Source organism: Atractosteus spatula, chromosome 9 (genome assembly GCF_055471065.1).
Source record: "Atractosteus spatula isolate fAtrSpa1 chromosome 9, fAtrSpa1.hap1, whole genome shotgun sequence".
Lineage (NCBI taxonomy): Eukaryota > Metazoa > Chordata > Actinopteri > Semionotiformes > Lepisosteidae > Atractosteus > Atractosteus spatula.
Genome location: NC_142714.1, coordinates 8,575,752 through 8,595,653, shown reverse-complemented (window position 1 = coordinate 8,595,653; position 19,902 = coordinate 8,575,752). Strand labels below are relative to the sequence as shown.

The following is a 19,902-nucleotide window of genomic DNA, read 5'->3' as shown; positions in this document are numbered from 1 at the left end:
CAAATTTAATGATGATTACTAAAAAGTAGTCTGTGATCCCCCATGGCTTTTAACTGACCATACAGCTGCTTTCCGTCTGAATCTCCCCCTTGAAATGTTCTTCCAGTGAAATTCTTTATTACGACAGATTGTAAGTGCACTTGTTTTGGATGATTTTACTCTGTCTGCCATTGCAATTGAGCATCTACATTTCATGTAGTTTCAGATACATCAGGATGTAATCTCTCCAGTCTCATTCAATTACCTTATTTTCTGCCTTACTCTAACTCGTCTGCCCCTTTGGTGTTGATACAGCAGCATCAAGGAGTATCCATCATTGTAAACCAGCTATGAGGGGGTTGAACTCTAAGACACGGTCTTTGCAGCATTTTTTATCTATCAGACTTTGACACTTATAATCCACTGCCAGGCTTCCCCAGTATGTTGGCAGCGATTACGTATATTTGCAATGAATGTAATTAGAAGCCTGTAGGCGATTCTGCTATCTAGCGGTGAGAAACGGGAAAAGAACTTATTTAAGCTTATTTATATTCATGACTCTATTACATTAACTAGATCAATATATCTTGCTGCTTTAATATGGACATTTTCTGATTTGTTACATCTGCTATGTCGTACATTTGCGGGTGTGAATATGGCCATATATCCATATCGGAAAATTTATTTTCACGAATGGGTTGTGCACGTGTAATGGCAGCTGCGAATGTATATAATTGGGTTTACATTTGTTTGAATTTAAAATTTGAATAATTCAGCACTGGGACGTTTTTAAAAAAACCACAGCTGGTGCCTAGTTTATTTTTATACTCCCAGCTGTCCCACAGAAAGCAGCTCCCTTTGACTCTGGTATTTGGATTGAAATGCATCCTTCATTGTAGCCAAGTAGCTCAAACTTCATATATAGACCATAAATACTCCACAAATCCTCAGTGACTAGAAACCTACAAAGCCCACAGAGTATTGTCCAGTGGCATTTTAATATGGGCATTGCGACTGCTTGAAAGAAGCAAAACGCCAAACTTATGACCTCTGTATTCCCAAAGGTCTCCAGATAGCTTTCATCTCCGGGTGGGATTAGGACAGGAATGCCAGCACCCTGAGAACTCCAGCGTCACCCTGCGCTGGCTGATGACCCAATCGGGCAAAAAAAAAAACCTGTCAGTGCTCCTTTGTACCATTCTGGTCAACATCGGGAATACATAGAAAAGAAAGCCTCCTTTGGTTACCGTAGGGTCATTTACAAATTTCACAGTCCACTCCAAAATAGAATTCCTCCTACTTCTAGTGTAACCAGATGGGACTCCCTGTGAGTGCATTTGCTCTTGGTTCTGTTATGCTATTGGAGAACTATTGCAGGAACTTCATTTTCCCAGGCAACACATGTAGTAGATAAGCCTTCTTGGCTTGGTGAGAAAAACATGCAGATTTGCTCATTAAATGTCTTTTCTTTACTATCTCCCTACAGGTGAATGTGTACGTTTTAGGAAAAACATTCCTTCTGCTGGCCAGAGAGCTCTGCATTAATGCTCCAGCAATAGGTAATGTTATATTTACATAATCTGTGTGTGTTCTCTTACATTTTGAGTGGCCACGGCTGTGTTAAAGGTTTATTTTACAATAGTGAAAATCTCTTCCGATAGTCTTACAACCCCGTCCAAAAAGATTTTTATTGCAACGTCCCTTAACTGAAACAGCGGAAGGCTTTCTCAGATGATGTTTGATCAATTCAAAGTATATGCGCTAGGGACAAAAATCTAATTTCTAATATGAAACTTGAGATAATGTAAAGTCTTATATGAAGTTACATAAAAAGGTAATGGTGAAAGGGGGTGGTAGGTCTCTATTGACTTGTAGTACACTGGATGCTGGCTAGAGGGCACTATGTAACTGTCTGGAAATTCAGATCCTTAGTGTCCTACACTGGGACTTCTCTGTAAGGAAATGGTCTTTTGGGTTTACCATCTCCGTTTCCTGTATATTCAAGACCTTCAATTTATACATTGCCATGAAATTTCCGAGTTGTATTTTAGCTACTGTTTTCTCCTTATCTCTTCTCGTCCTCTCCTTGGTTTAAAAGTAGTCTTTTTGCATTTTATCTCACATTTGTTTGTTGTCCTTAGACATGACAATCAAACCTCTGCTTATAACCTGTTTGCACGGGTTTATAATACGCCAGTTCGTGGATTCTAAAATGTCTTGCTTTGCCTTAGTGTTTTCCATCCCTGAGGTTATAAAAAGCAATAACACCTGAAATTTTAGTCACAAACCTTCTTTTTATATAATCTGCAGATTAAGTAAGCTGCGCTCTAATACAGAACTTTGTTTGTTGATCAGCTTCAAGCTGTAAACAAAACAGCATTATTTTTATGTACAAAACCACAAAGCACTACAGGCAATCGCCCGCTGGCAGTGCCATACAATTATTTTTTTTGTTTTTACAGACAACTGCATGCTGCAGTATTAATAATTAAGTCAACCGTTTTAATAAATAAATCCGAAGAGCATTCCTTCACTTAAGGTTGGACAGTCTGTCAAAGAGCTAACAGGCTTTTAGTGTCGCGTATTCCTCGTTGCTACATTATTAGAAGACAGAGTTTGCTGGACTCTTCCATGTGCTTGACTAGCAGTAGTGGAATGCAGTTAAGAGGCGGGTGTGGGGGGTGCAGCTCATGCGTAGAAGACGAGTTCGGGTATCTGCCCCCCCTGCACGCCTGTGCCGTTGGTGCTGTCCGAAGAGCACTGGAACTGGAACGTCACTTTCCCGCACTGAACCTCCGTCATCCCCTCCTGCCCAAAGTAGCTCAGCTCGTTGCCGTCCAAGATGGCGCTGACCGTGTAGAAGGTGTCGTGCTCCACCTGCACGGGGTGCTCGAACCACACGGGGAAGGTGCTGCTCGAGCCGTCCGAAACGAACTTGGTCAGGTTCTGGGCCAGGGTGGCCCCCTGGCGCTTGAGCTCGATCTTGACGCTGTACTCGGCCTTCCCGCCGCTGGAGCCGTACAGCCCGAGCCCCGCGATGAAGATGCGCTTGTCCACGGCGAACTGGATGCTGTCGCAGCGCCCGCGGTACCTCCACTGGTTGCTGCGGTAGGCGGAGGACTGGAACCTGTGGCACCTCTGCGGCGTCAGGCCTTTCCTCTTGGTCAGCGGGAACTCCAGCTTGGGCTTGTTGGAGGCCGTGTACCACAGGAAGATGCTGTGCGTCTCTTCCAGCGTCAGGATGTCCGACTGGGCCGCCCCGTTGGCGAACTCCTCCAGCGTCATGGTGGGTATCCTCACCAGGTACAGGGCCTTGCCCAGCACGCTGCGCTTGTTCCGCGTGGTGACGCCCAGCCCCTGCCTCTTGCATTCGGCCACCGCCCAGCTCAGAACGGCCTCGAAGACCACCGCCTCCTTCGTGTTCAGCGTCTCCCGCGTCAGGATGATCTCCAGGGTCTGCTGGTCGATTTCGCAGAAGCCCTCCGATTTGAGCGCCAGCTCGGCCTGGGCGTCGATGACCTCCCAGCAGCGCTGGGTCAGCTCGGGCTCCTCAAACAACCTGCTCTGGGACAGCAGCACGCAGGCGTTCTTGGCCTCCAGGCTGGTCTCCAGGAAATTCACACACGCCTTGGCCAGAGCCGGTACGATGTATTTCTTGGCAGCATACAGAGTGGCCAGCACCGTGTCAGCTTCCAGGTCAATTTCATCGCTGTACATGTATCTGAGACGAGAAGGAAAAAAAAAAAGAGCCGCTTACCTCCTGCGTCATTTTAACGGATCGTTTCTTTACTGCAATGTCGTGGCCCTAGCAGGCTCAAAAACAGAAATGGGGGCACCGGCGGTACATTTATATCCCCAGCTCCACCGCGCTGTTAAGCCAAAGCGGTGCTGTAAAACTTACTTCAAAAGAATAAGGAAAGCAGCGGGTTCCACGTCTGGGATATGAATTTCTGATTTTCCTTCGGCGAGGTCGCCATAAAACATCGCGCAGAAAACCGAGCTGCCGACTGCCAGCACGTACTGAAGGGGAGGGAGGGGAGAAAAAGAAAATCGCGTTCAGTTCGCCCGGTTTGGTAGTTCGGCGCTTATATATATACATAAAAAAAAGGTTTTAAAGACGCTGAACCTCACCTTGTGTGCAGGCACTCTTTGCGAGGCACCTGTAGGTCCAACTATAAAATGTACATCCGCCATGAGTTCGTTGTTGAACATTAAGGCATTCCTGGAAAGGAGAACCACAACAAATCAAAACCTAACACCTTTATCTTAAAAGCTCTTACACTCCCCCCGTCCCCCGTCCCCTTAACGTGTTGCGAATCGCCAATGACTCTTCAACACTACTCTATGCTACGGGCTGTGTCAAACCAAGGCTACATCTGCACTGCACCTAGGCCCGGGATAAACGCACAGGGCTCCTCGCACCCACTTTCTCGGTTTTACCTCTCCATTTTAAGCCGCGCGTTTTTGGTTTTTTTTTTTAAATGGAGAAAATGCAACACAAAAAAAAGGGGGCAGCGGTGGGACAGGGGGACGGGGGAGGTCTGATTCTCGGTCTCTCCCGGATCCAAACTCTGGCGATTACCTCTCTCTGAGCGTGGGGTGCGAACACTGCCAGCTCGCCGCCTCGACGTTGTTGTTGCTGATGTTCTGCTGGGTGGCGTGAGTGGCGGAGGCGGTCACCGCCTGGCAGACCTGGACGACGCTCTTCTTGCTGGGGGCAGTCACTGTAGTGCCGTTGCTGTTGGGGATATTGGTGTTTGCGCTGGCAGGGTACAGTTCTGCAGCCATCTTCTTCTTGAGCGAGAGGGTTACGATCTCATAGCATGCTGGCAGCCTGCTGGGGTGTTTCACACTCCTCTTTGACTTTTTCAAGGTTTCTGGAAGTAAAAGGAAGAAAGTCAAACACTTCATGATCCTGCCATGAAGGCACTCTGGAGCTTCTGGCATCAGCAGATCAATCGAAAGAAAATTTTAAAAGGCGTTTTACGTGACGTCTAATGGACCTTTATGTATAGAACGAATCCAGGTAACTGCACCCCGAGGACGTAGTTTCCCACCCCAGGGATGTAGCTCTGCGTATTTCAAAGCAAATTATATCCTTGCATTTCACAGTACAGTAAGTGGGTTACCAACCCTGTATGTAGTTGAACAGCAACATTAAAATAACCTTCCAGCGATTATTCCGGCATTCATTTACTTTAAAGCGGAGTTGTCCTTTCCGTTCTCTCCGTGATTTCTTTTTCCGATGCGAAACAGTCCGGTTTTGGAAACCATGTTTTGCTGCGTGTGTTTTTTTTTGCTATTATTTGCCTTCACTCCTCCGCGACCCCTTCCTGCTCCTGCTCCTGCTCCTCCTCCTCCTCCCGTTCCAAACTGGATCTCTTCGAGAAAGGGCAAGAAATTTTAAACGAGAAGGGCTCCTCCGCCGGTATCCTGCTTGAGCGACAGATGTGCGGCGAAAGCGGATGCTGCATATCCCAGGAAGGAGGGGAGGAAAAAAAAAGACGACGACGAGTTCGGACTCCGGCCGCCGTCCCGCAGATAACGTTCGCGAATAAACAACAAGAGCGGGGTCTGTGGCTTTTTCTCTCCGTCCCCGGTAGTTTATTTCTGTTTAATCCGTGCGGACGCCCAGCCTTTTCTGTTAACAAATCAACTTTCCCGATGCCTTTCACGTCAGTGGCCCCCCAGGGCACCTCCCCCAGCCGAGCCGGGCCGCCTCCTCCTCCTCCTCCTCCCAACACCACAAGTTGCACCGAGAGAGGGGGGGAAGGACGCACCGGGTAGCTCTTTCTCTCCTCCGCCCCGGAGTTTTAGAAACGCAGTTTCGCGTCGTCACCTCCACAGCCGCCCCAGTTCACAGCCAGAAACGGAGAACTACCGTCATTTTTATTGCTCTCCCTCCCTCTTTTTTTTTTTGTGGTTTGCAAAGTATATACAGAGGAGAAGGGAGAGGAAGATGGAGGGGTCTGGTCTTGAATTTCAAGTCTATTATTTTTGCGCCCGCGTACCCCATGAAGCTTTTTAAAAAAAACATATATAAAACCGATGTTTAACTCAACTGTAATTCAGGATCTGAAGTAGTAAAAAAAACCCTCTACGGACCTCCCAGACACACACACTTCTTCAAAGACCCCCAGTTCCTCACCAAGCCAGTTCGAGTGCCAAGTCGTTAACTTCCGCCACCTCATAATATATATAGAAGTCCAGCTCTAATTACATAATTCAGATAACTTCCACTATCTAATCCGTGCTCCAGCTCATTTTTAAACGCGTTTCTGTTGAAACGACTCAACCAGCGGGCGCCTTTTTATTAAGGATTCACGAAGTAAACAGAGAGACGAGCAGCGGTGCGTAATTATTACGCGACTTTATCTTTTTTTTTAAAGAAGCGCCGATATTGTTTGACCTGACATTGAATCGATAGTTGGCAACTACTCGCTAGCTTCCGAAACACATCTGAAGCTCAAATCTAACAATACGAGGACATCTGAACAGTGTGTGTGACTAAGTGCCAACAGAATAGACATCGCATCGCAGGTCGCTTTCCTAATCTGCTCAGCAGCTGGACCCGGGTGGTCGCCGAACCGCGAGGTTTAATCCACAGCGCTTTCGACTCCGTCGAAAAAGAAAAGGCCGAAAACGCGTAGACAATTACCTGGCTGCGTTAAAGGGTGTCCGTTTTACACAGGAAAAAAAAAAAGACGTTAAGTTTTGTTGTGGGAAGCCTCCTTGGAGCCAGGAGCCATGTTAAATCTGGGAATGGGAATGAGGAGAGGGGGCTGGGCTTAACGCAGGAGTCGAGTTTCCAGGCTGGACTCCCGGCTCCCCAGCAGAGGGCTCTAGCGCCGCGAAACGCAGATGCGTACCGTCTCATAGTCCTCCTCGGTTCTTCAAGGTTTAATGCGGTAAAAAAGGCAATATATATTTGTCCCCTTGTTTAAACGTGTGTGGGGTTTACTAATTTAATCGTACAGCACCCCCCACCCACCCCAACTTTTGTTGCTGGCTGTTATTCTCTCATTTTTAGACGGTACGCTTAAAGTTTTTTAGATATGATTTGCCTGTTACTTAGAAAGCAATACGGTGTAACCAAAACGATTGCTTGGAACTACGTATATAACCAAGAGTAGCGGTTCATGAGGACAGTTATCGAGAATTTATTCATTTGTTTCTTAATTGGTTTATAGTTCTGGGTAAGAGTTGGGTTTTCTGCTGTGGTCTAAAGCAATGTGCGTGTTCCACTCAGGCCTTCGTGACACTACGGGTGTCCCCTGCTGATAATTGATAGCCTGCAAGGGTGATGGATTTACTGAAAAGCCTTTCATTATTCTGCCCTCTTTGTGTCTGCACTAAAGAGTTGTTTAGCCCCATTTTTCATCACTGCTGATTTTTAGAACTGTAAAGCAGCATATCTCTTGCTGCAGGCTGCTATGACTAACCTCTTTAACTGGGAGTCAGACCTGGATTTCATTAATATCTCAGTATTGAGTCCACATTCTGAATCTGTGGTAAACTGTGAATCGGACTGGCACAGGACACCCTACGGAGAATGCTCAGATGGTGCTGCGGTCACCGTCTTAAAAGTTAACAGGGGAGCTAGAGAATAAAAATGCTTTCAGTGCTTGTTTAAAATCATTTTGATTTCAGAGAGGCGATGCTGAGTCTGTATACGACCTGTTTTTTGTTAGCGTAGCAAAGGTTTAATTTCATTAGCTAGTTGCTCGTTTATTAATAATACATTGAGTTTATTTGACTAATGTTAAGAGTAGAACGAGTTAATAGAAAAGCTGCAACTCATGTAAGGATGCATTAAGGTGCCTGAGCCCCTTATCATTGCTTTAAGAATAAGTTATGCAGCTACAGCACCTTCACTGCATAAGTTCTAGTTATACAATGTAGTTTGTTGGCCCAGTGTCTCAGTAATATCACATCCCTCCACAGCAGGTCACTTTTCAAGGTTAAGAGGACTTTTTTTCTTAATACTGTGCTAAGATGTAGAACTAAGAACCTGTAGATCTAAGCTTTTTTTGTGAATTTCACCATACCTGAATCTTACATGATTTGTTTGCTGGCTAGAGAGACCGTTCCCAACTGAAGCTGTAAAATGATTACAGTTTAATGGTAACTGCTTTGAGAAAAAAGACTCCAGAAAGAGGGTTTCCTTTACTGTTTGTAACCTGTGTCAGCATGATCTCTCTGTTCTAATGTTTCAAAGTTTACATTTGGAGTAATATTTCATGATCTTTTGATTGAAATGGGTTGAATCTGACAGCCAGCAGACTGAGGGACTTTATGGCACAAATTGAGTACTGAATTTAAAAGGCATTTTTTCCCATGACTTGTAGGAATCAAGAGCTTTTGATCATTAATGTCCATTAAAGCACTTAACATTTTTTTCCCACTGTGGGGCTGTTAAACAGATTGTATCTGAATATGTTGAAACAAGACTTCAGTAAATATTTTTTTAAAAATCAAGACGTTCATTTATCTTCTTTTTAATGTATATAAGGATTAAAAACATTGGAGTATTTATACATAGAATAGAAGATTTTAAAGAACACAACATATGCATAAGTCCTCAAAAAAAGTGGTGGAAACTACATAGAAATGTATTTAGGCCCAAGAACAGGGGGCCATGTCTTTACCCAAAGAGTTGTGGGAGTATGGAACAAGCTACTGGGCCATGTTGTTGAAGCTGAGACTCTGACTTTTCTAGGAAATGGCTGGGTGAGATTCTTGGATCAGTTATCTACCAAAAGGGCCAGACAGGCTGAAAACTCTCTTGTTGCAAATGTTCTTGCGTTCAAATACTAACTAGGAGGTGTGCCTTTGATGACCCTTTTACCCCTTTTTTGATTGTTGTTGTTGTTGTTGTTGTTGTTGTTGTTGTTGAAAACCTTGGATGAGATTTGTCATTTGCAGTTCATTAGGTGTTTATTCCCCTTTCTGCAAAAAAACTGTACAAAATGCAATTTGTAAAGTGATATAAAATCAGTTTTAAAAAAAACACAGCATGGAGAGAACTTTTGTCTTGCGCTACATATTTATATAGTATGTTTTGACTAACTGCTCCTATGATCACGGGCAACATGTAACCCTTTAAAATATTTATTCACTTAGACTTTTACATTCTAGCATATACACGTCCACACTCATGCTTATATATACATTTGTGGGAAAAGATTTTCTCTGAAGGCGCCAACCAGGTTGAACAATGCATCTTTTGTACTGTTCATTTGGGGCTCAGTCTTGTGCTGGGTTTTCGGTTAGGTCTTTTCTTCCTTTTACCACTTGCCAGGCCACTGAATAGTGGCATTTCCTGTGAAGCTTGCACCATCTGGGTATTAATTGGGCCGGGTTTTGTACATTTCAGTAATAGCAGTTCTAATAGGAATTCTTCCTGTTTTCTGACTTTTGCCTAGGAAATACACTTGGGTCTGAACAGCAGTTAATCCTGAGTCCTGCCAGTGCAGTTCTTTGGTTAAGCAATCAGAAAGCTAGAGAAGATGCTGAAATTGAGAATTAGTGAGGTGACACTGGGAGGTTTTCCATCATTAATTGCTTTATAAGTTGGCGCCTAAAACAAGCAAAGAAACGTAATAGCCTAATTTTGCAGATAGGTAATGGGTGTTTCAAAACGCTTTCTCTGAAGATTTTTCAAATAGTTGTCTGTGGTGCAAAAGATTTAGATTACGTCAATTTAGAGATTAATTTTTTGAGTGTTGTTTAACACCATGAAATTGCTAAGAATAAATAAAAATTGGAATTTAATTTTCTTCCACCGACAGAATACCCATTCTCAATGGTGCAAGGCACATAAAAGCATTGATCAGTAATAGGTTTGTTCCATCCTGAAAAGAGAAGAGAGAAAACGCAACACTTTGGCTGTGAAGCCTTCTTCAGGTGTGACTGAGTTTGTAACTGTCTCACACCTGAAGAAGGCTTCACAGCCGAAATGTTGTGTTGTCTCTCTTCTCTTTTCAGCATGGAACAAACCTATTACTTGTTTCTTTTCAGACTCCGCATGCTGACGCAGCTCCCCACCTGAACTAAAGCATTGATAGTGTGTACTTTATTTAAGTTTTGAAATAGTTTTTTTAGGAACACCACAGTGTTCTGTACAGTGTGTCAGGCTGACATTATGTGAGACAAGTAAGGGTGCTCTGTTTTTTGTGAGTTCATTTAATCTCAACCCAGATATTTGGGGTGAAGGTTTTATAGTCTGGGCGCTCTGTCACGAGTGCTTTGTATCTGAAGTTATGCTTTGACTTTCTGCCTCAGAGACCAAATACTCTTTGAACTGTTTACTTGTTTGTAAAACTTCGTGGCATGTTTTCCGACTGTGTGCCGTGTTAACCCCCGGCGGCAGCACCAGCGAGAGTGGCCGAACGCGTTACGGCTTATTTAAAGATGATCCCTTTCACGGTTCCCATTGTGGCTCCGGGTGCCAGCTAAGCAGGTGTGAGCCTGGTCAGTACCTGGATGGGAGACCTCCTGGGGAAAACTAAGGTTGCTGCTGGAAGAGGTGTTAGTGGGGCCAGCAGGGGGCGCTCACCCTGCGGTCCATGTGGGTCCTAATGCCCCAGTATAGTGACGGGGACATTATACTGTAATCAGGCGCCGTCCTTCGGATGAGATGTAGAAACCGAGGTCCTGACTCTCTGTAGTCATTAAAAATCCCAGGGCGTTTCTCGAAAAAGAGTAGGGGTGTAACCCCGGCGTCCTGGCTAAATTTCCCATTGGCTCTTACCAATCATGGCCTCCTAATAATCCCCCTCTATGAATTGGCTTCATTACTCTGCTCTCCTCCCCACTGATAGCTGATGTGTGGTGAGCGTTCTGGCGCACTATGGCTGCCGTCGCATCATCCAGGTGGGGCTGCACATTGGTGGTGGTGGAGGGGAGTCCCCATTACCTGTAAAGCGATTTGAGTGGAGTGTCCAGAAAAGCGCTATATAAGTGTCAGCAATTATTATTATTATTAATTCTTATAACCGCGGCGGAGGCGGGCCGGTGTTCCGCGAATTGACTCCTCTCCGCTGTTCCGTGCCTCCAGACCCCTGCCTGTATATCCCCCGGTTCGCCCACATGCTGGAGTTCGGCGAGAAGAACCACGAGGTGTCCATGACCGCGCTCCGGCTCCTCCAGAGGATGAAGAGGGACTGGATGCACACGGGGCGCAGGCCGTCGGGGCTGTGTGGTGCAGGTACAGTATCTGCCCCTGCTTCACCCCGTTTCTCCTACCCCCCCCCCCCCCATTCCTGGGTGAGATTTGTAATTCGTTAGATATTTAGTCCCCTTTCTGCAAAAAAAACCTGTACAAAATGTAATGGATGTAAAAATCAAGTTTTTCACAAAATACAGCACGGAGAATCCTGTTGCCTTGCACTCCTTATTTATATAGTACGTTTTGAATAACTCGTGCTATGATCAGGGGCAACATGTGACCCCTTACAATAAGTCTGTCATATCATATCAGTCAGATATGAAATAGTAGATAATAAGTCAGATATTAAAATCACTGCTACGTATTTATTGTTCCTGTTGTTATTATTTATTATGTTAAAAATAATAAAGTACTGCCTACATTGTGTGGTGTTGTCTGCTGTACTGAGCATATCCTGAGAGATCAGCGCGAATAAGAATTCCAGTGTACAGGTACATATGGCAGTAAACTCCTCTACTACCCTCCACCCTCTGTAGAGTAGTGGAGCAAGATTAGATTTTAGACGTCGCACAGCCTGGTCCTGTTGTACAATAGTAATGGAATATAGAACAGATACAAGCGTACACCTACCAATTTCCTAATCCAACTAAAAGGTTGGTTTTGCTGTTTTTTGTGTGTTGTGGAGTGATGTCCAAAATAACCTAAAAAATGACCTGGTCTGGACAAACAAACGTCCTCAGTTGAAGGGCTTTTAGACTGCAGTAAGGGCATCTTGGGCTCTTTGTAGTTCAGTTTGCTTACAAACATGACTAGAATGCAAGCAGCTGATGTAATGCATTAACAACATAAACTCCTTCTGGGGATAAGAAAGGGACTGATTTTTAAGTTGCAAACAACAGGTTTCAGCAGCCACAAAATAACTGGCCGCATTGTTCCCTACACCCCCTAACCTTTGAGCAAAGACAGGCTTCCTGTTCTCACCCTGCAGTTTAGTTTCCATTTACGGCCCCTGGTCATGGTCAATGGCAAATGAAGGCCAAGTTTGACTTTGATGGCAAAATATTACACTTAACAGGAAATACATGCTTTGTTTCTATTACGATTTAGTGGTTGAAATGCATATATCATTAACTCAGCTCTATGCATTTTTTATGGAATGCATTGAACTCAGTGAAGACTGTTTTAATTCAGGCTTCTGTGTTTCTGTTTGCGATTTTTTTTGTTCAAAACTAAGCATTTCGGGGGTTGTGCCGGGATTGTTTTACTGTTGTGATATTGGCATCAGCAGAAAAATCTCTCTCGCTTGACACACTTGCTACATATAGGCATCGTTAAAGAACTTGACTGAGTGTGAGGAGACACTGGAATGTGGTCAAACTCCCACTTCAGAGGGGAAATGGTCAGTATTTGAGGAAGAACTTGAGGGCAATAGGCGTGCTTCCGATTTGATTTAGAAGTGTGAACATTGAAGCGGAAAGTGTGCATGCTTACATTAATACCATGGTTCCATTGAAGAAGTGCATTGTCTTACTGATTTTAATGGTCCTATTGCAAATCAGCAACAGGAGACTTCAAACCAGGTTCTAATCTGATGCATCATTTCACTAACGAGTAAGCGCAGATGAGGACGTTTTAGAACACTCCATAATCAATGCGTTAATTAAGAGTTCACTGCTCTATCCCAGTATGAAGATACTTAATAGCCAGACTTAATACTAGCAATCTGTGTTGTGCCTGTGGCGGAGCTGAGGTTTTGCGAGTGTGAACTCCATTTCAGTCTTGCTTCTTAAATAAGCGGTTTCATGTGCTTTTGTGCAGAAAAAAACTTATGGTCACAAGAAAATGCAGTTATTAAGGTTGAAGTTATTTTCCACATGCGAGCTGCTGGCCAAGACAAGGATGTCCTTTGATTGTAAAAATTAGGTTTAACACATGAAAGAGGGCAGGCACACTTAAGTAGCAGTTGCAGTGTGATGTGCAATAGCCTGTTTGTTTGGCGCCGAATGTGCTTGATCACAGAGTTGTCCGATCGTACTACTCTCAAGCGCTTTAATTCCAAATAAACTCTGGATGGAAGGGTGCAAACGTGCTATTTCCTCAGATTAATTTATTTCTTAATGTTGTTAGTACCACTGGAATTTAACCTGGAATTCATGTTCCTATCAGTTTCAGGTCTTTGTGATGTTAAGTGCAGTGTTTGTTATTAAATGATCAATGCCAAGCATTGCACCGCATGTATTAATCCTTACCGGGAAGTTGTTTATACTGTATATCAAGTTTACTACTACTGTATGGTAGTAGATTCTGGTAATATGTGTAGATTTTCCTAAAAAAATGTTGGTTTGCAAAAGGTAATTTTAAATGCGTGTAGTGTTTGTGTGAGACAGAAGCTTAAAAGGCGCTGTTGTGTTTTTTCCTCAGCCCTCCTCGTCGCTGCCAGGATGCATGATTTCCGTCGCACAGTTAAAGAAGTCATAGGAGTGGTCAAAGTCTGTGAGGCCACACTGCGAAAGAGGTAAGAGAGGCACGGTCACGTTGGGACAAACCCACTAAACCTTCATATTCATTTTTGGAGTGAGTGCTTTACAGGGGATTGAAGCTACCTTGAGCAATGTGTGTGGCAGCTCAGGAAGTTTCAGGTTAATCATTTCTGTGAGTTGTAGACTTCCCATTAGAAGTATTTTCTGAAAATTGTCTGTTACTGGCATGACCCTCAAATGTTGTTAATTCACTAATGGTCTTCACACAGCGGGTGTTAGAGTTACAGGCCCTATGATGACAATGAAGAAAAGCAAATAGTCAGAGGCAGCCATCCTGGTTCATGTAGGAGCCCCGTGTTTCATATCTGTTTGTTTTGTTAGGTACTAGACTTATTCCATAAAGCCTTGAATAATGAACAGTTTTTGAGCAGGAGCAGTTTATGTGATGGGCCATGTTTCTCCTGATACGTTGGGGCCTGTTGCTGGTGTAAAAATTGAACAAGCTTTGGTAGTTGACAAAATATCCCCGGTTCCACCTCTGTCAGAGCAGTAGCTCATACGATTTTGCCAAGGGTCAGGCCACCATGTTAGTTGATGCAGGACCATCATTTTTATCAGATGTGCAATGGCCTGCCTGCCCCGCTATACCTTAGTATAAGTTGCTTGGTTGCCTGTTCTCTGAACACAAGCAGCAAAACCTCCTCGATTCACTGTAGGCCGTCACCTTTTGGGAAGCTAATGGAGGGGAAGTTCATTTATAATTGAGAACAGGAGGCAGGTTGTTACACACCAGGCCATGGGGCTCTGCAACAAGCCACACAGCCCCGTTGTTGAAGCTACGCCCTGGCTGCTCTCATTATACGGCTGGACGAGGTCCTCAGGTTGATGAGCCACTAGCAGGCGGACATGCTAGGCCTGGACATGGAGGGCTAGGCAGTCTCCCATTGTCTGTACACTTCCTTGTGTTTTTGCGCGTGGAATACCGAAGTGCCCAGGGACGAGGAGGACCTTCCTTCAGGAATGCCGGCCGCCTTTGCACGGTCGCTCCTGTAGTTCTGAGCGGCCGACTGAGGAAGCGGAGATCCATGCGTTGTAGTTCAATGTGAATTTGCTGGAGTCCTTTGGAGGCTCCTTCTGGTTTGGCACGCCGGGGGGGGGATGGTGTATCGGTTTCCTTGTCAGCGTAAAACTTCTTCCCTTGATGGAGGCTTGGCTTTCTGCCCAGGTTCTCTCTTTGGCCTTCTTTGCACATTTTTTTTGTCACACGAAAGTGACAGTTGTTTCATTTAGGTGCCAGTATTAAATACTGGTGTATCATATGTCAAGCCTTTGAATTATTGATTTTAAGTACTTCATTAGGAAAAGAAAATGTCAAGGGGGAATTCTTCTGTTGCTGTCATTAGTACCGTAATTCACTTGCATTTCTGTGGCAAAACTGAAGCTCTGATTTGTTTTAGTTCAGTTCTGTATGGGTAGCTTCTTGTGAATCTGTACTTTATCTCAATTCTCTAATAATAATACATATATTTTCTTCTCGCAATCCTGTAATATCTCAGTCTTTCTTTTTTGCTGTGAGATATCCATTTTGAACAAAAAGCTTCAGTGTTTGTGGGCTGTTTCAAATGTAATAAATGCATCTTTTTAACATGCGAGTTTGTCTTGCTAAACAAAGTGGCTGGAAGACGAGTTGATGGTCATTTTTGTCTTTAAAATTTGTCTCGAAGGCTTACGGAATTTGAAGATACTCCTACAAGCCAGCTAACCATCAGTGAGTTCATGAAGGTAGACCTGGAGCAGGAATGTGATCCTCCTTCATTTACGGCCGGACAGAGAAAAGTTAAACTCCAGCAGGTACAGTATTCTGCTCTGTGCTCACACAAGTATTTGAGGTGTCTGAACATGCATTGTTTGGGCTCGTCAAGTCTTTTTTTTTCTATCATTTAAATTCTGCTTTTTTTGGTTAACAAAAATCAGCTGTTTTCTCAGTCAGGAATCTCTTGGGGGGGGGGGGGGGGGAGAAAGGGCAGTGAACTGTACCAGCAAGCCTTCCAGTCATCTTCATACAATACAGAATTCAGTCTGATTGCAATTTTATTTTTTTTTTGCAGTACAATGCGACTTCTCTGTATTATATAGCCAGCAGCTACACTATATCACCAAGCCACTAAAACTAAGCAGGAGTGAGAGCCTGGCCAGTACCTGGATGGGAGATGTCCTGTGATAGTTGGGGTTGCTGCTGGAAGAGGTGTTAGTGATACCAGCAGGGGGTGCTCAGCGTGCGGTCTGTGTGGATTCTAATGCCCCAGTATAGATGGGGACACCATATCTGTAAAAAAAAAAAGGCGCGGTCCTTTGGATTATACTTAAAACCAAGGTCCTGACTCTCCGTGGTCATTAAAAATCCCAGAGCATTTCTCGTGTCCTGGCCAAATTTCCCCCTAGCCTTTACAACTCATGGCCTCCTTATAATCCCCATCTATGAGTTGGCCTCAGTATTCTGTTGTCCTCCCCACTGAGAGCTCATGTGTGGTGAACGTACTGGCGCACTATGCCTTTGTATCATCCAGGTGGGAGTGCACATCAGTGGTGGTGGAGGGGAGTCCTCGTTATCAGCAAAGTGCTTTGAGTGGAGTGTCCAGAAAAGCACTATATGTGTGTAAGGGTTATTACCATCAATGCTAGACAAACTGTTAGGACAAACTGTTTGTGCTGTTTCTTTTTTTTTACTGTTTCTTTTTACTGTTTTCTTAGCTTGAGCATGAACTGGCGAAGAAACTAGATGAAGTGGAAGGTATTTATTATTTTCCATTTAATCTTGTGTTCCTCATTGAAGCTAATTGCAAATCATGTGCAAGTTTGTGATGATGGGCTTCATTATTCTTTTTTTTTTTAAATCCCACAGGTGAAATATCAGGTTACCAAGATGAAATTGAGACAGAACTTGAGAACAGCCGTCCCAGGTTGAAAGGGCTCTACGCATCATATGCGAAGGAAGGTACAGAGAATTTACAACCTGACTCTGTTGAGCACCTGCTATTTCTTTAAAATATCCCTCAGTTTACACATAAGGAACATGATGTCATCAGCTAATCACTGTATCTGATGGGTCTAGTCTGGAATGACCTAACTCTGTAGCAAATTGAGTTCTGCAGTAAATAAGCATTTTTAAATTGTTTATTGTGCATCTGTCTGTAAAGTGGAATCATTTTTTAAATTTTAAGCTTTTGTCTATGATAAAACATTTGTTTTACCACCCCAGACTGTCAGCCTAAACCATGAATATGCATTAATTAAAATAAACATTGCAAAAAAACAAACATAAGTGATGAAACGTCACGTCATGCCAGGCTCCCCATCAGAGGCTGTTGTACAACACAATAGCATCTGATGAGGCATTCAGTGACGCAATTAATAAAATCCCTTCTCCTTTGATTTAAATAAGTATGTAAGTGTGTCTTTTGAAATATTTGGAATACCCTTGTTTGGATGTCAGTTTAATTTTTCTAGACTAGACAAAAACAGTTTAGTTCAGTTTTTCTTACTATTTTATCCCCTTTTGCCGCCTATTATCACCCCATCCGGTCAGAAGAGATCGGTTCTTGCAGGAATTTACAGGATGGGACGCAAATAACACCTTTTCTCGCTCGTCAAACTACACCGAGCTACGTGTGTGCATTTTGACATGTTCGGCCAACATGAGTACAGTTTATTGCTGTCTGTACGTTCATGTATGTGTACATTGGAGTTCTTGTTTGCGCACAACACAGCATATGGCAAAGGACAACGGACAACACCACACAACGTAGACAGTCCATTACGAACATAATAAATAACAACAGGAGCAATAAATGTGTTTTGGAGAACAATAAATATGTAGTAGTGGGAAAAAAACAGTCCATGCAAAAAAGTGCATAGTGCAGAGGTACATTGAGTTCTGAGGCCCTGCAGTCAGCTGTTAAGGATGCGCACTGCAGAAGGGTAGGAGCTGTTCTTGAGTCTAGTGGTTTGTGCTTTAAAAGTGCGGTACCGCTTGCCAGAGCGCAGGGGGAGAACAGTTTGTAGCCAGGATGGTTGGGATCCGGAGTGATGGACTGGGCTTCGTTGCGACAGCGGATGGTGTGAATCTCACCGATCGATGGTCAATCACATCCTATAAACCTCTCCGTGCCGTTGCCACAGCCTTGTGTAGTGCATCCTTTGTCATGCATGGTAGTACTGCTGTACCACAACGACCACCGTGCGAGTTCCACAGCCTCGCCAAACCCCGGACACAGCGGCGCGCGGCGCGGCTCTAACCAACTGTCAGTGCTACAGCGTGCGCCCTTGTGCCGTTTCAGACATCCAGGACGACAGCCTCTCGCTGGCCTCCGGCAGCCTCGCCGGGGACGACGAGCGCGACGACGAGGAGCTGGAGGCGGCGGCGCAGCACCTGAGCAAGGACTTCTGCCACGAGGTGCTCCCGCAGTCCGGCGGGCCGGGCGCGGGGGGCGGGCCGGGCCAGGCCTCGCCCGCCAAGCAGCCGCCACCCCTCGCCACGCTGCTGGGCCCGCTGCCCACCGCCGCCAGCCTGGGCCTCACAGAGTCCCTCAGGGAGTGCATCGCCACCGCGAACGAGAACGGTGAGGCCGTGTGAGCTCGTCACACTTGTGAGGCACCAAGAGGAAATACGTTCTAATCAGCACGTCCTTTAAGGGAAAAACACCCATGTTTTAAAAAAAAACTCAGTATACTTCTGTTACCAACTGTAGCACTGACAGTTGGTTATAATTGTGACGCAAGCACACTATCAAATAGAGCCGTTGTGGAAGGGTGTTTTACCTCAGAAGTGAACATGGAAGCTAACTGGTATCCTGTGTCTTTATTTTTCTTCATTTAACACTACCTGTTACATGCGTCTCTGCCTGAGACTTGTAGTACGCTGTTGCTGTTTTGTACTCAGCTAGCGGCTGTACACACATGGCTTCTGAATTGCAGTGAAACGTGCCAGCACTCCTGCGACATGCGTGTAGCCCGTGCTGTAAGTGTCCGCCTTCTGCCTCGGACTCTGCTCGATGAGCCTGATCCTGCTCACTTTCCTGAGGGGGCCTGGGTGGTGAAGAACGCCACGATCTCTACACCTCTGTAAGATGCAAAGGAACGAGTACATTTTTTATTCCATGCTGAAAAGAGCAGAAAATAAACGCAATGTGTCGGCCGTGGAGGCTCCACAGCTGAAACGTTGTGTTTATTTTCTTCTCTTTTCAGCATGGAATAAACCTTTACTTGTTCCTTTGCATGCTGACGCAGCTCCCCACTTGTATCTCTGTAAGACGCTCTTAATTGCTGCTTACATCATCCAAATATAAAAACGTGCTTTTAAAATCAGATTTGTTGTTGCTAGACGGTCCTTTTGGTTGTGCCTTTTTTTTTTGTTAGAACAGTGTTAGTGTTCAGAGAAGTCGTCAGATGTCATCAAACCAAGGCTGTTAAAGAAGTGTAGGTTTGTAGAGGGGCGTTGCGCTAAGGCGAATTATGCTACCTTAATGTTGTATGTTCTGGGCGTGCTTGGACATCGCTTTTGCCTGTTTGCAGGTTAGCGCAGTTTTCTGGTTTTGCTTTGTGGGGGGCTGTGCTGAACGGCCCTGCGAGTCCGTTGCAATCTGCTGGTGAAGGTGCGCAGATCCTGCTTGCTGTTGGGAGCCTAGTTTTGCTTCACTGGCGTAGTGGTGGGAGACCATTGATTGAACAGAGCTGATAGGAAAACTTTTTCCCCCCTGAGCTCTCCCCTCGCTCCCGCCAAAGTAGCAAATGCTGAAAGATGTTCTGGCAGAGTCTCAGTTGGCATTCTTTTGTCTACAGGCTTTAGGAGGGATTAAGTTGGAAAATGTTCTCTCTCCATTAATACTTTAAACCCCTATATTCCAATTAACTGATTAAATTGATTAAATTAATTGATCAATTATCTATAAGTTTGTTTCTGTAGTTCATAAATCAGAGATTTTAGTTTGTTTCTTTTTCAGAGGAGCAGCTCTGTATCGGAAGGAGAGAAACAAATTCTCAGTGTGTACTGTTCAAGAGCTCTCCAAAAGTTTCTTTAGGAATCTGTACATCACCGTGGATGTCTGCCCCTAGATTTCCATGGGTTTTCCTAATTGAGGGGGATTTCAGTTGTGGATGTTCAAAGCACCAGCTCTGTCTTTGAACCTAAGGTTCGCGTTGTACCTTGTCATTAGCTGTCCACTCTGCCAGCTGTGTAATTTGTGCTTGTTGAATTTTGGTTGAAGGCACATCTGG

General features: G+C 44.6%; 2 protein-coding genes across 6 annotated transcripts in view; one reads left to right on the top strand and one right to left on the bottom strand.

Annotated features, from left to right (window-relative positions):
* The window catches only part of brf1b (BRF1 general transcription factor IIIB subunit b), a 75,942-nt gene that overhangs the window by 16,023 nt on the left and 40,017 nt on the right, over positions 1-19,902 (top strand). The window contains exons 6-12 of the mRNA XM_088925904.1: positions 1,466-1,538; positions 11,039-11,188; positions 13,571-13,664; positions 15,354-15,480; positions 16,381-16,420; positions 16,532-16,624; positions 17,967-18,248. Coding sequence (XP_088782030.1) covers positions 1,466-1,538; positions 11,039-11,188; positions 13,571-13,664; positions 15,354-15,480; positions 16,381-16,420; positions 16,532-16,624; positions 17,967-18,248 — 859 coding nt within the window. The remainder of the gene's footprint in view (positions 1-1,465; positions 1,539-11,038; positions 11,189-13,570; positions 13,665-15,353; positions 15,481-16,380; positions 16,421-16,531; positions 16,625-17,966; positions 18,249-19,902) is intronic.
* On the bottom strand, positions 2,254-6,749 carry btbd6b (BTB domain containing 6b). 5 transcript variants are annotated; one of them, XM_088925907.1, is made up of 5 exons: positions 6,638-6,749; positions 4,562-4,856; positions 4,111-4,201; positions 3,881-3,999; positions 2,254-3,700 (listed from the first exon to the last, which is right to left on the bottom strand). In XM_088925907.1, the coding sequence occupies exons 2-5, from the start codon at positions 4,765-4,767 to the stop codon at positions 2,668-2,670; spliced, it is 1,449 nt and encodes a 482-aa protein (XP_088782033.1). In that variant the 5' UTR covers positions 4,768-4,856; positions 6,638-6,749; the 3' UTR covers positions 2,254-2,667. The 5 variants fall into 5 exon arrangements, with proteins under 5 accessions (XP_088782033.1, XP_088782034.1, XP_088782032.1 ...); XM_088925908.1 differs by lacking the exon at positions 6,638-6,749 and adding an exon at positions 5,177-5,622; XM_088925906.1 differs by lacking the exon at positions 6,638-6,749 and adding an exon at positions 5,113-5,602.

Coding starts and splice junctions, on each gene's coding strand:
- btbd6b (XM_088925905.1), bottom strand. CDS start 4,926: ATGCCAGAAGCTCCAGAGTGCCTTCATGGCAGGATCATGAAGTGTTTG. Junction 4,202..4,561: donor CACCCCACGCTCAGAGAGAG/GTAATCGCCAGA, acceptor TCTCCTTTCCAG/GAATGCCTTAATGTTCAACA. Junction 3,701..3,880: donor GCTTTCCTTATTCTTTTGAA/GTAAGTTTTACA, acceptor TTCTCGTCTCAG/ATACATGTACAGCGATGAAA.